The sequence below is a fragment of the Corvus cornix genome, chromosome 12 (assembly GCF_000738735.6).
Source record: "Corvus cornix cornix isolate S_Up_H32 chromosome 12, ASM73873v5, whole genome shotgun sequence".
Lineage (NCBI taxonomy): Eukaryota > Metazoa > Chordata > Aves > Passeriformes > Corvidae > Corvus > Corvus cornix.
Genome location: NC_046342.1, coordinates 18,523,482 through 18,541,010, shown reverse-complemented (window position 1 = coordinate 18,541,010; position 17,529 = coordinate 18,523,482). Strand labels below are relative to the sequence as shown.

General features: G+C 44.0%; 1 protein-coding gene across 3 annotated transcripts in view; it reads right to left on the bottom strand.

The window, feature by feature from the left end:
* Positions 1-17,529, bottom strand: part of CNTN6 (contactin 6) — a 125,435-nt gene that overhangs the window by 41,016 nt on the left and 66,890 nt on the right. For all 3 annotated transcript variants that reach the window (XM_010390261.4, XM_010390262.4, XM_010390263.4), the window contains 3 exons: positions 16,183-16,278; positions 9,275-9,478; positions 7,600-7,702 (listed from right to left, as the gene is read on the bottom strand). In XM_010390261.4, coding sequence (XP_010388563.2) covers positions 7,600-7,702; positions 9,275-9,478; positions 16,183-16,278 — 403 coding nt within the window. The remainder of the gene's footprint in view (positions 1-7,599; positions 7,703-9,274; positions 9,479-16,182; positions 16,279-17,529) is intronic.

Below are 17,529 nucleotides of genomic sequence, written 5' to 3'. Positions count from 1 at the left end.
TTATTGACTGATTCTTCCAGTAAACAAATTCCCTCTAGCACTAAAGGTATTTTCACATGCCAAAATAGGAAATACAGGCCAAGATTTCAAAAGATCTAAAAATACCAATAAATCTAAATATAAAAACCGGGAGCCAAGGTAGAGGAGAAACTGAGAATTGAGTGAGGAAAGAACAAAATATTGAGGCTGGAAGGAGATAGGGACAAAAAGGAATATTTCTTTTTTCATGTTTCTGAAGTTTTCTATCATTTTCATTTATATTTGGATTAATGTATCCCATACAACAAAAAATAGTGAAGTGTGAAGGCAGCTATAAATACATCTTGGATTTCTGGTAATATCACAAACCATAGGATCCTCACTTTCATGATCTATTATGTCACCAAAACACTTTGAAATATTAATAGTCTTGGATTTCACAGTTGTTTGCTCTATCTGCAAACTGAACTAAGTTGCTTTTTCTAACAAATTCAGGTTTGAGCTTTTTACAGAGGCTTTGGCTAAATGCTGACTTCTTTTCCATTGGAAGTAGCATCAACAGCAATTGAAAACACAACTTTCACGGAAATTAAAAGTCCTTGTTTCCAGTCTCCAAGGTCTCTGCCTGCAGTGCTGACTTACAAAGGATTTATTCCTTTTTAGCACAGACTGTAACTGCTCACACCTTAAATTATTTAAGTTCGAGTCCTTGTTGATTGAACAATGAAATCAAGTCACAAATACAGTTTGGATTAATTTCTTAATAATTCAGGAAGTTTGGGCCTGATTTCTGCATTTTGAGTCTGTGTAATGCGCTACAATTTTCCTCTAAGCAAGAAGAACCAGGATTTGGGAAAATGTGAGTTCTCTGAACAATTTCCTACAAACAGGAGTGCCTGGGATGTGTCAGATATTGGAAACCAGTGAAAGAGCCGCAAAGAACAACAGAGATTTTATTCTGCTTTTCCCCATTTTGGTTCCAGTTGTAAAAATTCCAGATCTTTCTGAACAACAGCCGCTGTCACCACCACCTTTATTAACTGTCCTCTACAATGAGACCAAAAGCTATTTCAGATGTTGTTTAATACCATTCCTTCCCAGGAAATTTATAAGGGTTTGCTTTTCCTGAGTGAATTGTTAAAAGGTGCTGTCTCCTCCAGAAATCTTGGCATAGAATCACAGGATCATTCAGGTTGGGAAAGACCTCCAAGATCATCAAGCCCAACCTTCCACCAACACCTCCATGCTCACTAAACCATATCAGGAGGTGCCACATCTACTTGTGCTTTGAAGCCTTCCAGGGCTGGTGACTCCACCGCTTCCCTGGGCAGCCCTTCCCAATGTTTATCCACTTTTCCAATGAACCATTTTTTCCTAAAATCCAATCCAAACCACTCCTGGTGCAGTTTGAAGCTGTTGTCCTGTTGCTGGTGGCCTGGGAGAAGAGCCCATCCCCACCCAGCTCAAGCTCCTTTCAGGTGTTTGGAGAGAGCAACGAGGCCTCCCTTGAGTCTTCTCTCCTCCAGACTGATCCTGCACGACAGCATTCCTGCAGGATTTCTCCACAGCAAGGTAGTTTCAGTTCTTTAGGAAGCCAGACACTTTGAGGTGTTTCAAAGGAGCACAGCTCCAGTGCAGACCGAGTCTGGCTCATGAGTGCCATGCTGCAGGCAGGAAAACAGCCAGGGGAGCTTCCCAGCCTGGTGTTGGATTGATCCACATGAAGGAGAGCACGGCTGGCTTTGCAAATCCTCCTGCATATTAAATACTGGGTGAGCAGCGACTGTGGAGCAGCAGCCTGCAGAATGCCAGGAGCATTGAACTACTTGCTTTAAAGGCATCTCTTCTGGATTTAATTTTATCTTTTTTTGATGTAACAAAGAGATTAAAGGGAACTAACAGCCGTATGGGAGAAGAAAACAATAATTAGATGCATTCTGCCACCTGAAAGAGCTTCATCTCCATACTTTTTATTGTCTCAGCCATTTGTTTTCTCTCAGCACCGACTATTCATGAATGAGGGATTTCTGTGCTGACACCAAGGCCAGAGGCAGTGCTTGGTGGGGAAAGGCCCCTTCTGTCAACTTGGCAAGTCAGCTTTGCCAAGGTTGGAGCTGAAGGCGCTCCCCCATTCTCCTTCTCCACACCACAGACTAATAATGACATCCTTGGGGATGTTTCAAGGCAAGCTCTGCTCATTTTTGGCCAAACATGAGGCTGTTTCAAGCTCACTCCTGGTGTCAGCCGAGCAGGACAGAGAAACCTTGGAGTCCATCAGCTTCACTGTGTTTGAAGACAATAAATAGTTAACAGCGCTTTGTTCTCCTGCCAGGGAGCCTTGATTTTATCAGAAAAAGGAATTCCTTTGTTAGGACAGCAGCTCCACCTGAGCTGCAGGTAAAGGAGCAGAAACTGGGAGGATCCATAGCTCAGCCAATTCCATGGGAAGGACCTTCCTAGAGAATATCTGCATTTCTTCATTGATACCTCATTTATAGAATTCCCAGCCCCTTCAGTCACTGTATTTTCCAGAAAACAGGGGTTTGGGTTGGTGTCACCTTTTTCTGCTGCTAGTTGACATCTTGATAACCAAATCTCTTAACAGTAACTCTCACTTGGGCCATGTGAGAGTTAAGTTTAACCTTTCAAGGTTAAAAAAAAACCAAAACCAGTTTGATTAAATTGGATTTTGGAACAAATCATCTATTTAGAAATTGATGTTTTAAGGAGTGTCCTTGAGGTGTAGGTAAATATATAGAAAACCTGGTCCAATAAATATGGCCTTGTGAATTTTTGTGGAATTATTTTGCATGTTCATATTCCTTGGAAAATCAGGATTTGACATTGCTCCACAGACCAGTGCCTGCCCATGTAGGTTTGCAGTGGCCCTGCCCCTCATGGGTCTTTCTGTCACTTAGTCCCTCCGAACAACCAGATTAAAACCATTACTGCTTGGGCCTAAAAGTTTTGGAATACATAAAGAAACAATGAGCGCACTTCCCAAATTTATTACACTTCATAGACAAAGTCTAGCTTTCTCCTGAGTAAATAAGAAAACAGTGCATAAATATGAGAGTGTCTTAGTACATAAATCTGCAGTTTATTTGAAACCTTCAGAGCATCCAGGAGCACTAATTTAATTTATATTCCACCATACAGGCGGCAGAATCACAAAACCATAAGTTACTAACTGGGAAAGAAAAGGAGATGGAAAATATTTTGTGGTTGGTGACAAGTTCTTGTCACAGCAAACGTGAAATTAATTTGTCTGCAGAATTAGAACCCACACCAGGAGGGAGGCTTCACCTTCTTCAGCAAAGATGATGCATTGGGACCGTGCCTCATCTTTTGTCCTGTGCATCTGGGGGCCCTTCAAAGGGAAATTCAATCTGCATTTGGGGTAATGAAGCCTGTGGTTCGTTAGACAAATGAGCCTGAGCTGAGCTTTGAAAGCTGCATCACTGCTGACACCAGGAAGAATTAGGATCCGAGGGGCAGCATAATTGAAGCATTTAATTTTGGATCCTCCTGATGGATTACCTGAAAACAGTGGTTTTCTGCAAGGTGCTGAGTCTTGCTCTCCTGTAGGCACCACCTGAACTGTGTGAGAGGGGATCTGCTCACCCCTGAAAGAACAAATCCTCAGGCCTTGGTTTGATCAGGGATGGAGGCCGAAAACTTCACCTGTAGTGCCACAGGTCATTCCCATCTCTATGATTTCAGAATCCCGTAATCGACCCTTTTAAAGCCTCCCACACAAACAACTTGAGAATATACCAGAGGTGAAGCCTGGGATTCTTATGTAAATTTAGTAAAAATAGTTATTTGGAGCCCCCTTGGAACTGTGTGATTATCTACTTATTCCAAGTGCTGCGAGAAAAACCCCTTCCATTAATACATTGAGAGGAATAGGTGGGATCTTCCCATGAAAAACAAATATTCTGGGGTGAAAGAAGTCTTGTTTTATATTATTCACATATGCTTTGTACAACCTCAGCTGGCAACAGCCCATCTACAGGGATTCTGAACTGATTATTTCCCTTTCTTTGAGAAGGGAATGAAGAAAAATATAAACCACGGACACAGTTTAATAAATATGTGCACCATACATGGAAACTACTTTGCTTATTTTTGTTCCAGGGACTACTCTTATTTGTGCAACAGAAAAAGAAAAAAGTTATTTTGAGACAAATCTGCAGAAAGCAGCAGCACAGTATAACTCAACTGAACATAATTCTTCCCCCTGAAAGACAAGGAACAATAATTTGGATATATGGCATGATTAATAGAGCTTGATCCAAACCGGGACTTTTAATACTGGCATAATATTAAACACTGTCATCGTAATGAATATTGGTGCAGAACACAAAGTCTCATCTCTTCTATTAAACTGCCACGGGCTGCAGGATTTGAAATAGTGGAGCCACTATTTCATATTTCAGATTTCCCTCTTTTAAAGGATTAAGTATAAGTGCAGTTTTTTGTTTAGACTCATCAGAGAGCTGCACTTTTTCTTATATTTCCATTGCAGCGAGCACTTATTTCCTTTCTGAAATCTCCTCTAATATTTGTGGTGTCTGCTCTACGAAATAAGGTTCAAAGTCAAGGACTGGCCTGAGATCCTTTGTCCATTTGGGATCCATCCCTCCTAACCCTCTTTCCAGGGATAAATTCTGCCATTTGCAACCCTTTATTTTCCTCAAAACAAGAAGAATTTCTGGGGCTAGTAGATGATTTGTAAAAATCCTTAGTGATATTTTGATGTGAAATGCAAAAAGAGCTTTGCAACAGAGCTATGTGGAATGTACCTACCCCAGGGTGTCCCACAGGAGCACATTTTGGGTGACTTTGAGCTCCCCCATGTGAAAAAAATGCATCTTTAAGACGTTTTAAACTGAGTTTTAAATTCAGCCGTGAGTCGGGCCTCTCACAGCTGCGTTTGAACTGCGGAAGTGCAGTTTTTGAGGGAGGCCCAATTGGTGTGATTTGCTGTTCCATACAGAAAAGAGATGCTATTTCTCTAAATACCACAAAACTACTTTCATTTAAGACTTTTGCAGACCAAAACCCCAGCGGGTTGCCTATGATCCGCCTTCGGTGTGAAAGATTTCTGTTATTCACAGTGCCCAGGTAGCAGCAGCCGTGGCATTGTCTGAGCCAGCGGCCTAACAGTGTGAATATAGAAAATTATGGATAATGGGGAAGCAGTTCTGAAATCCAAGTGAGATAATAACCACCAGTGCTTGTGGCAGATCAGAGGTACAGCTCAACGAATGCTGGGCTGAATTGATTTTAACATAAACAGACAATAGCAGGGGCCAGGGTTTTAGTGGAATTTGGGAATCTGGAGGTGCAGGCGGCCACGCTGCTGCATTTAGATGGTTCTGCCTGCAATTGTAAACAGTTGGAGGCAGGAAACTTCCAGCGTTTCACAATGCCACTAATCACCTGCATGCCTTCAGAAAAATGGACTCATCTAATAAGTTAAGAATGTTTCACCTGCAATGCCTTTCACTTGCTTTATTCACATCTGAATGCCAGCTCTGAAATAAAGCTTTTCCACTGATGGACATGTTGGTGAGAAGGTGGTTTAATGCTCTGTTTGGAGAGCAAAAACCTGAATGAAACCTGTGCGGTTCTGTACGAGACATTGAACTTGGAGAAATAAAATTTAAGAGGAGAAATTCTGAGAAATTCTCCAGTATCAACACCAAAGAGCCTCTGCTCCCAAACAGCACCTCCAACACATGGTGCATTCAGCAGCTTGATAGCAGAGAGCGTGTGGAAAATGGATTTTGGCTGGTGGATCCCTGGTATTTAGGCAGGATAACTCCAGGGGAGTATGGCAGCACTGCTGCAGTCCTGCCCATGAGGAAGAAAATCGACATTAAAGCTGCATTAACCCTCTCAGCCATTCCTCAGCACTGCATAGAAGAGTGTCCCTGAGGGATCTCATTATCCTTATGTCCTTCCAGTCCCCTGTTTTCTCCTTGTGATGTTCTTAAAATGGCCAAATCTGTGCATCACACTAACATGACCCATCTTTACCCCTTCCCTAAGATGTCACTGCTTTGTACAGCTCATTTACTGTTTTTTTCTCTGTCATTGCTCAGTGCTTCCCGTGCAACAGATGGAAATAAGAAATGACAACTTGAAATGTAAAGCCTGCATGGAATAACACACAATTAAGGAGGTATTTCAAGAGAAGTAGCTTGACAGTATTTGGAAAAGAAAATCAGCTTTAGCAAGAGTGCTAAAGTCTGGTACTGCTTTTGGGCCAAAAAAGTGTACATACCTTTAATAAAAATTAGCTCTAGTATTAGTTTGTATAAGAATCTCATCTGAAAGGCAAGGCCATTTCAATCTTATTAACTTTTTATTTGCTTTATTTTTCTACTTCCCAGGGTAGGTTCCAGAGGAACATTTGATTAATTTGTGCTGTCTGCAAGTCAGGCTTTTAACCTCTGGGAAAGCTCTAAACACTTCAAAAGCTTACAGCCTTGAAATGGATTGTCAAAGTGAACTTAAACTAAATAGAGGTCAACAATCTAAGGGTTATTTGGGCTTTTCCAGGGAAAACAATGCTCATTGGAAAGACGGGTTTGTGGGCTGGTTACAGTGATTCAGTCCCCCAGCTGCTCCCTGAATGCAGGGCAGCTGCTTGAGCCACCACTGCAGCTGGGAACAGGCACAGCAGTGCAAGAAAACTTGGAAAAATGCAGGAAAATGGATTTTTGGAAGGAAGGGCTGCTGCTGGGTCTTCCCAGGGCCCTTCAGCATTGCTTGGGAGACAGGAGGGTCAGGAGATCCCACATGTTCTTCAAACATATCCTAATTCCCCACATTTGATTCTTAGCAATGAGAGAGTCCAGAGGAGACACAAAGGGGATCAGAGGGATGGAGCAGCTCTGCCAGGAGGAAAGGCTGGGAGAGCTGGGACTGATCAGCCTGGAGAAGAGAAGCTCTGGGGTGACCTCACTATTTACAAGGGCCTGGAGTGACAGGACAAAGGGGAATGGCTCCAAACTGTAGAAGAATAAGTTTAGATGGGATATTGGGTAGGAATAGTTCCCTGTGAGGGTGGGCAGGCCCTGGCACAGGGTGCCCAGAGCAGCTGGGGCTGCCCCTGGATCCCTGGCAGTGCCCAAGGCCAGGCTGGACATTGGGACTTGGAGCAGCCTGGGATAGTGGAAGGTGTCCCTGCCCATGGCAGGGGTGGCACTGGATGACCCTTAAGGTTCCTCCCAGCCCAAACCATTCTGGGATTGTGTGATGTCACCCAGGCAAAAAACCATTCCTATTTGGACATCTATCAGGTGTGACTGTGCAGTTACACTGAGTGCTGTCACCTGGGCTCGGGCCTCATCTCTCAAGAAAGAAAATCTTTGTTCCAGTTTTCCCTCCTCTTCCCACATTCCTTCCCTCTGCTTCAAGCTGCACCCAAGTGAGCTTCAGTTACAGCACAGTGTTCTGTCTCATTTCCTTGGGAACACACGACACAGAAGCAATCAAAGTAAAAATATGAGATTCCCAAATCCCATTCTGACCAGAATAATTCCAACGTGCAAACGCAAAAGAAGCAGTGTTAAACCCCACATTTAATAAAAACAAAACTCTTACTTTCCAAGGGCAAAGCACTCCAGTCTGACAGAGGAGCCCTTCGCTGCGTAGGTTGTCTCTGGAAAACGCACCTCAATCTTTGGCTCGTACTCCCCCATCACACCTGTGGAACATCAAACAGCTCGCTCCAGCTGAGCCCCAGGCCTGCCTTGTGCAACAGAATTCCAGGGTGAAAGGAAGGGTGGCATGAATCACTTCAGAGCCTTATGTTCCACCCGTGGCGAGCAGCACATGATGGAGCAGGTTGAACCTCCTGGGTGGAGTTCAACCCTGCGCTGACAATTCTGTGAAATCTCTACATTCCCTGCATTTAGGAGTCAAAGAGCGTGACTTTATACAAGTTTTACATCACAAGTCTGCTGTGCATCAAGGTTTTAGAGACAATTTTGGGTTCACACCTCTTTTTGCCACTAGTCACTCTCAGGATACTGAGTTGATCCTGTGTGCAAGAAAATTAGAAAATTCCGTGTCCAAACTGCTTGCAAAACACTTAAAAGTTCTTTAAAACATCCAAATGTGAGCTGCAGACTTGAGGAAGGCCGATGTAATTAGATGGAATTATCATATTTGAAAATCTGGCTGAACATCTGATAAATCACAGCTAATCCAGTATTAATTTAGGGCATATAATTTTGCAGCAGGTTTGGGACGGATTTAGGAAACTAAACTTTTAGCTGAACTTCTTAAATGTCTTTTATGTGTCTCACAGTGAAGCTCATTCCAACAGTAGGGATGAACATAAATCAGGTATTTTCCTGCAGTGTCTTTGCCTGCATCTCACACAGAAAAAGAACCAGTTCTTGTTTTATATTTAACATAATTTGGATAATATTGCACATCCAACTTCCACTGTTGCCTTAGAGGCTGCCAGCGTTGGAAGCAATCCAGAGGCCACCAGAGCGAATGGGAGCAGATAAAGAGACTGATAGAAGGAATCTGAGAAAAGGAATAGAGTGATGAAAAAAAAGAATCAGAAAAGATCTTGAACATTTGCAATCACAGTTTGTGCCAAATTATTAACGCTGGAGCTGAGGAAGTGCAGCTTTGCTTTGTGTGATCTGCTGACGTTATTGAACGGCACAGCCTCGCAGTGAAAGCGTTATTCCACAATGCACAGCTGAGCTTTGTTTGTCCTCCAAATCCAACTCTGCACACACTTTTGTCAGTGACTGTCGCCACTGCTTTGCAAACAGCACGAGTGTATTGAAATTTAGGTGGGCAAGTGCACAAAACAAACTTCGTGTACAGATTTGCAGGTCTGTATTTCTGCCTGTGAGCATTTAATTACAAGTGTTGCCGGGAAGGCATTTGTACATGTGCAGGGGAGTTTCTCACCTCGGCGGCTCGATTTGAAGCAGCTCTCTGGATTTGCTATTTGAGCTATACTTAGATGATAAATTTAGAAAGATTTGTTGGATTTAAACCTCAACACGGGCACAAGGTGGGAAATATTAAAGTGCCACGTAACATTCTCTTGTTGTTCAGTGACACTGAGAACTTTCTTTGCGTGCTCATCTCCTCACCCCCGTCCTGACAGCCCAAACCTCACCGTGGGGTCGTGCCCCGCTGCACAACCTTCACTGGGGGGATTTTCCCTCAGTGGGGACAAAATCCCAACAGCTGCAGAAGGAGCAGCTGGATGTTTTGGGGCAGCCAAGCCCTGTTGTTGACTCACCATCGCCTCGGAGGGTGAGGGCAGTGGGGGGCCCCCACACTCGGCGCTGTGCCGCGGCGCTGCTCACGGCACACGTGTAATTCCCAACATCCCACGGCTCTACCTTGGCCAGGTACAGGTTTCCCGTTGCCTGGGAAATGAAGCGCCGGCTATCTTCCTGAAGATACAAGGTGTTATTGTTGAAGATCCACGTGTAGGACAAGCCTAGAAAACACGAGACACACGTCACGCATCCCTTCCAGGGGAACCCGCTCCCCGGCGGGGCCGGCGCAAAGAACGAGGCAGCTGCAGGGAAAACCACTGGGGATGCACAAATTAGCACAGGCCAGGTAAGCATTGCTCAAGCTTTCAACTCATTTCAAGCCACTTCAGGAGGTCACAGCAGATTCTGTCCCCTGCTACTTCTCATTTTCCTGCTTAGCCTGCTCCTAAGCAGGAACGGCAGCGCTGCGATGGCGTGGGAAAGCTGCTTTAGTAAACAATTTCTGTTTATGGCGCTTTCCCCCCCGAAAATCCAGAGGGCAAATTGCTGCTCAGTGCTGCAGCTCCTTTCCTCACCCTCAGTATGGAAAAATTAAACTGGTAACATGGAGCGTGATCATTGGATTTTCACGGAGGGAGGAGCTGAGCTGCACACAAGTACTTTGGAGATTAGTATTTGATCTCATGGCATGTTTGATAACGAACCTCCCCTTATCTTCCATACTTCTTGCCCTGTTCTCACTTCCTGCCCCGCTTTTTCCCACACGATGCTCCATCATGCAAACCTTCACAATGTAGATCTAGAAGACCAGGCAACTTAAAACTGATTTTTTTGGCCAGCCCACCCAGAAAAAACAGATATCCTTGGGAGTTTACCGTTCCCTGCTCTTGGGAGAGACTTTTGGGCCAAGCCTTGGGTGCTGAGGAGCAGATTCAGAGCTGATCCCCCAGTGTGGGGTCAACCAGGGTGTCCTGCCAGTCCCGCTCTGCAGCTGCTCCACACCCAACAGCAGGAGCTGGACTCAAATCCTGTCTTTTACAAGCCACAGTAAATCAGAACTTTCCAAATCTACCAGTTTAGCTCCCCTTAATTAAATGCATAATTCATAAGCCAACAGTGTTCTGCCAACAGCTTCATTTTTACACATTTCCCCCATCAACAACCCCATTCCAAAAAGATTATTTATGTCTCTTTCCCCCCCCCAGCTCCGGCATGGGAGCAGTATGGTAATAAGTCTGCAAACTCCAGTAGTTTTGTGGAGTTTTACGTTATCAGCTTGCAGCATTTTAGGACTCTCATTAGAAATGATGCATCTCCAGGGAGCAATCAATGACACTTTCTATACTTGGCTAAATCCTGCAACAGGCTCCATTTTACTGCAGATAATGCAAAACTTTCCCGAGGTCCGCAGTAAACCTGGGAGATGCAGCAATTAATTCTCAGTGTAACCCAAGGTGTGTGCAGGTACGTGTGCTCACCCACAAGATTAAAGCCCTACGCTGGCACATTTACCTGCCCATGCACTTTGAGCATCCATTTACAGGGGAAAATCTGGAGATGGAGGGGTTTTCCTACAGAAGAGATCCGAAATGCTCTGTCTTGCAGAGATACACAGACACTTTTCCTGTCTCAGGCACCGGTTTTGCTGATGCACACTGTCTGGGCAAGCAGACCAAAGTGTGCAAAATTCGGATTTCAACTCATTTCTTGAAGGTCTCTAAGCTGCAAGATGGGGAGTCTACAGAAAACGCTGAAGATTTGCGAGGTAAATACTTCGATCTATGTTCAATTAAATGTTGTCAGCATTTCTTTGGAAGAAATACTTTGGATCTGCCGTCTCCCCAGATTTCCCAAAGCACTGAGGGCTGGTACTCCGATGTGCTTTTCCTGCCAGCTGGAATTTTTGCCTTCCTCCTCACCCAGACCTGCACTAAGGCACCTCTGGGCAATAAAACCACTCTGAGTGGTTGAACCTGACATTTGGATGCCCAGATTTCCATGCCAGGATAGTGTATCCAAGAGAATCTGGAAGTAATTTTGAAAATGACTAATAGGGAAAAGCAGTTTGGAAGTTTCCCTGCCAAAGTTCTGGTGGTGGAAATTACAGGGCTGAAGAAAGCCCTGACCCTGTCTAAGGGCAGCCCTGTACCTGCCAACACTCCAAAAGGATTCCCAGGAAGGTTCTTTAAAACATTTTGTGTCATGGAACCAAAACCCAGACTCCAGCCCTGGCAGCAGGTGATGCAGCTAAATCTTCTGTGCAGGATGGAATAAAATGAAACAAAACTCTAATAAAGCCAACTTTATGCTACACAGGCATTCCTCAGGAGGTCAATCTGTGAATTAATTAATCACTAAAAGAGAACCAGACCTTTTCTGTCCTGATTTCAGTTCTCAGGGGGTTCCAGCTGACTTCATTTTCTGGAGTTTCTGTGCCTCTCTTCCTCTCTGCTCCCCACCATTGCTTTGGGGACTACTGATGAATTTTCCCATTAATGGGGAACAAGCACAGACCCCTCTTAGTCATATTTAAATCCCTTTTCCCCCAGTATGAGGGATATAAACACTCCCCCTCTCCTAACAGCAGGTTCCTCATCACCCATCCGCAGGCCATCCTTGCCTACAGCCTAATTCAGCTCCACTAAAGTCTGTAGAAACCCTAATTTTAATTGACTTCAGTGGGAGTTGGATGAAATCTCAAGAGAAAGGAGCCAAACTTAGGAGACTGAACTTTTTCTCATGCTTTTAAGGCATAATACCAGCAACCTACTCCCTTACTCAGTATCTTTCCTTGAAAAGTTACTACAGCAACAGGTAATAGAGTAGAAAATCCAATACTGTGTTACAAAACCTTCCATTTTGGGTCACTTGGATTAAATCAGAGGAGCAGATCCACTGATTGAGCCAAAGAAAGGAGAAAAAGCCCCTTGCTCCCACTTTTATGGCAAAGCAGGAGCTATTTCATAGTGCTGCAATATTAGGGTGTGTTTATTTGGGGCCTTTTTAATCCAAGGGAAGTGATTGTGGTGTCAGTGTCCCTTCTCACCCCAGAGACCCCAAAAAACTGGTTAATCCACCTCACCTTCCAGGTGGGAAATTCCTGAGCTTGGCCAGGCTGGAGAGCCTCTCCCAGCCCTGAGAGTTTTCCTTTAGAGCTCACCTGGGAAAGAGGAGGAGCTGATAATCATTCCTGATATACTGATCTGGGGAACTGAACATTTCAGTGCTTCCCTCAGCCCAAGCAAATCCCAATGAATCCTGCTGGATCTGCAGCAGAGCAGCTCCAGCCAGGCTCAGGGAGGGGACTCTCCCTCCCTCCCGAGCTGTGGGAAAGCTGGATTAAAGATTCATAGGAGCAGAGAGAAAGGGACTCTCAGCCCACGACTCAGGCACCGAGTTTGATAAAGGGAGAGACACTTCAAACCTTCCCTTTCAGACTGTGCACTTTACCAAGTGCAGCGTTTAATATAAAATGCAGAAACCAAAGGCCCTTTCACAGCATTGCTCATCTCATCCCATTCCATCCTCTCCAAAGCCCAGTTTCACCTCCTTTCCCAACCTTCTGCAGGCTGAGGATTGGGGATTTTTACCTCCCAGGCAGGTCCATAGGACTCCTACTTCCTTAGGAGTGTTTTGGGGTTTATTTAGCCTCCCTACAGCAATGTCAGCACAGAGGAAAGCCCAGAGCCTCCATCCCACTCCTGGCCCTGGGCAGCTCTTCCACACAAATAAATGCAAATGCAGAGTGATCCTGCTGCTCCTAACAAGATTAGCAACTTCCTTAAAGCTCTGCAGGGAGCCAGCTCCAAGGAAACAAGCTTTAGATCAGGCTTTGCTTCTAAGAAAATAAATGAACAACAGTCCACCCCACAGTCTTGTGTCAAGTATTACCATTTAGGCAGCAGCTTCTTAAGCACAGGCAGGTCAAGCTCATGTGTAGCTGCAGAAATTAAGGCTTCTTCCAGCCTCCTTCCTCCATGCCTTTCCCTACCTCAGAGCTCTCTATAAACGGCTTTTTTTCACTAGTAAAATATTACCTGTGTTGATTGTACAGGGAAAAAGGGCTGACCTAAAGAACTGAAAGCAGAGCAGGGATCTGGTTCAGGGGAAAAAATGCAGCTCACCTGGTCGCCCCTGCCCTGCTGAGGGTCTCTAACAAGCAGAGGGATAGCACAGCTGAACTTTATAAGGTGTGGTAATGAGCCTCATAAATAACAACAGAGCCACCTGTGCATAAATGGGTGAGGAGGAGCTGGTTGAGGGAACAGAGGATTTGGAGTTGGTCTGGTAGCCTTGGGCAGCCCTGCTCTTGCTTTAAAAGCTAATTAGAGGCTGTGATTTTGTGTTCATTTACTGTAATTTTTAATGGCTTAATTGATCTAAGAGATAAACTTAGGTGGGTCTTTCTTTCTTTCATGCTCGTGTTTGAAAATCCTGAAAGTCCTAACATCAGTTTACAGCAATATGGAATTCTCTTTTTGTTCTCTGAGGTAGTTTAAAGCTGATGTGAAAGCTGCTGGAGCAGCCTTTTTGTTCATTTGTTTGTTTGCTTGGTGGGGTTGGTTTGTTTGTTTTTGTTTTAAGCTGACTAATATATTCTTATCCTCTGTTTAAGTGAGTCACTCATTTTTCTTGTACAAAAATAGGTTGGCAATGCTCTCAGTCAAGAAACCAGCATACAAAAAAGAAGCAGCATATCTTTCCTTGTCAAATGCATTGGAAAATCAAACTTAATTCCAATTAAACTTTAAATATTGTAAGTATTTTTGACCATGGATCAACACTTGTGGTGTCTAATAAACAGCTGAATGTCCTGGTGAGCCCCGCAGAGTTTTCCTGCGAGCAGGAGGTTTAACTCCAGTGCTGTGGTGCAGGACCAGATAAACCTGGCAATGTGAGGGGTAGAAAGAGAAGTGAGACACCTCCCTAGAGACCACAGGTGGTAGAAACACTTCTGGAGCTCTCGTTCCATCTTCTGGGTATTATATGGTGGGAATAGAATTAATGAACCCTCCCTGTTTTCCATTCTATTATTTCTATTCCTCTTCTTCAATTGTTATACTGACTTTTACAGGTTGGCAGGAGGTTTTACCCTGTCTTTCCTATTTCAAATTTCCTATATTAATAGCAGCTGCTTCAAACAGCTGCTGTACAGAGGGTTCCTGTCTTCCTTCAAGTCATTGCATCACAGGAAAGGCAACTCTTTTGCTGCTGGTAGGGCTTATCTTCCAAATTCCTTGACATCTCTCTAATTCCCAATGCATTTAAAGTGCTTCACAGAACGCTTGTACTGTGAGCTGGAAGCACAGTTAGCAATCCTTCCTCCTGTAGGTGTTGTGAGGTGGACGCAAGGGTTTCAATTAAAAAAACCCAAACAACCAAATATACAATCCTTTCCAACAAAAACAACTTCCCAAGCATCCTGAAATAGTCTGACTTACCACGGCTCACACCATGCACTTCATCCCCCTGTAAGATAATTTTGGATCCTAAACACAGTGTTTAGGGATGACAAAAGGACTCAGGCTCTGCTCTCTGGAGACTTGTTATTTCAGGGAATGGATTTTCCAGGCCTGCTGGTCAGCAGCTCCCAGCCCCAGCTGTAGGAACACTCTGGTAAAGGCTTTGCTCATGGATCCCATTAATCTGGGGGTAACTCACCTGGTAACCATTTATTTGTTCTGAACGTTTTCTTTTCCTCCTTCCTATTTGTCAAATCATAATTTTACCCTACAGCAGGAAGAAAATGGGTAGTTCACTGGCTCTAGGATGGATGTGTTGTCTTTCTGCCTGTCCCACTAATACATTTGAGGAACTCTTTGAAGCTTTCATGCCCTTAAGGACCAGGTTTCACTTCATCTCCTTGATTATATCCTCCTTTCATATGGCTGTAAACACCCAGTGAACCGACACTTCCTCTTGGTAGGACTGGAGGCTTTCTATTGATTGATGGGTTTTTCTCCCTCTCTGAAATCCTGTGTCCTCTTTCTAGATCACTATTTACCTTCTCCTGGGAGTTTGTCTTATGCCTCTGTTTCTTTAAGAAGAGTTGAGGATTGCTGGGAGCAGGACATGGAAAACTGCAGCTCCTGTGGATGTGCAGTCTCTGCTGCCAGAAGCAGGACGTGAGTCATCCAAGAAGTGCTGCTCTTTAAGTCCAGAACAAGATCATTTGGTAACTATTTCATTGATATTTCCTCTTTATTAATAGATATTTGCTTTACTAGGGTAAAATTTTCACCTGGATTCACCGCACCCAGAAAGGAAGATCTCCAAGGTCTTATGGTGAGGAAGCAGCAAGAGGCAAAGGCACCCCCAACTCAATTCCTCAGCAAACTCCTTTTCATTCCCCATCTGAAGCACTGATGATTCCTAAGAACCCTGATGTGGGCAGTCCCCCTTTAATCAGGCAGTTCACCTCTCCAGAAGCCCCTTCCGATTTAAATTATTTTATGACTATTAGGAAGGAATAAAATCGGGGATTCAAGAGCAGAAGCCAAGCCTTCATGACAAATCCAATGTGACTGGTGCAGGATTGAAATGAGAGCATTGCAGCAGCAAGCACTAAAAGAGCCATTCCATGGAGACCTGGAGGAGTTCTGGTGTAGGAAGAATTGCTGAGGGTTGCTCTTCTGCCATTCCATGAGGACCAAGGCCCTGGGATAATCAGGAATGACAGCAGAGAGTCTTGCAGACCTTCATGCTGTTTTTCCTGTGTCCCAAGGAATGGGAGGTTCTACTCCCTCACAAAACAATAAAAAAGGGCCCTAAACCAGCGTGAGCCCAGTGTCTTTTAAAGAAACAAAATCCAAATTTGTTGTAAACCCGGTAACTGATGCACAAGCAAATTCCAGTGCTAATCCCATAGGGAATTCTGCTTTTCCTGAGGCAGAGCAGGGGTGGCTCGGGGTGTCCCTCACTGTACCTCCGTGGTGGGGGGGAGTTCCACAGAGCAGGACCACTCCTTGTCCCTCTCTCACTGACACCGGGCTTCTCAGTCTCGTCTCGAAGTTTTCCAGGTCTTGAGGGAGAAGGAGAAAACAAAGCCTGGTTATTGTCAGCAGATTTATTCCCAGCTGCACCCCGATCTATCCATTTATTCACTCAAGAACAGTCACATATTTGCCAGCAGAATATAATTTCATTGAGAAGTTTTATGGGAAAATCCCTTGTCCAATCTGATAGCACGGAACTACAGGATCATTAAGGCTGAAAAAGGTGTCCCAGATCATCCAGTCCAACCATTACCGAGTCCTTTGGCATGCACAAAGTATTAATTCCTACAGCAGTTCTACTGCAACTCTGGGAATTTGTGTTTACAACTTCTACTTCCAAAGCCAGTCTATTATTCCATGACTTTTCCAGCACCAGTTTTTGGAACTTGCAAGACTTAATCTACATGAGTTGGGAAAAAAAATGCATTTGGTAGTGTTTCCTTTTCTATAGGAATAAAGAACAGCTGTGGTCTAGATATAAAAGCGATAATTAAAGATCAGCAGCACTCCCACGGAGTGCAGGTTTAAATGATGATAAAAATGTGTTGTTTTCTTAAAGATTCTGTTCTGTCCCAAACTGGCTGAAATACTTGGATATGTTTTAATTGCCTTGAGCTTTAGCACTGGTTTTAAAGGGGAGAAAAAGGGGACTTTCAGTGGGAAATCTCCTGTATAAATATGTCCATGCCCGTCTCCCACAGGTGATTTTTATGGCTTTTCATATCTATTTTTTACCCAGCCTAACACCACACTCAAGCTGCTGCTTCCTCACATTTCACTGAGATGTTGAAGAATTATCAGCCTGATTTGCTGTAATTCAGTTACAAAACATGACACAAAAGTCGTGCTTTAAAAAAAAAAAAAAAAACAACAAAAAAAAGACCACATTATTTACTTTTTGATCCAGTTCTCATCCTAATGAGAAGCCTTCCCATTTTGCCAGAGCCATTTGGGAAATGATTGCTCGAAACACATTCAAAATATGCTTTAATACAACAAATATCAGCTTCCCTTTTTACCACAGAGCTGCAAACTGCCTGCCCTAAGCCCATTTTTTTTACCTTGCTGCAGATTCTTGTTTCAAACAATTGTTCCATTTTTCATCAGCTGAACACCAACCTGAGCCAGAGTTCAATAGAGAGAAGCAGCCCTTGCTGGTCAGAGCAATAACGATTACTACCTGTACAGCCTCAGCTATTTATGTCAATATATCAATTTTCTCCCCCTTAGCTGAACTTTACACAGTTAATTTTTCTTTTCCTCCTCTTCATCTCCTG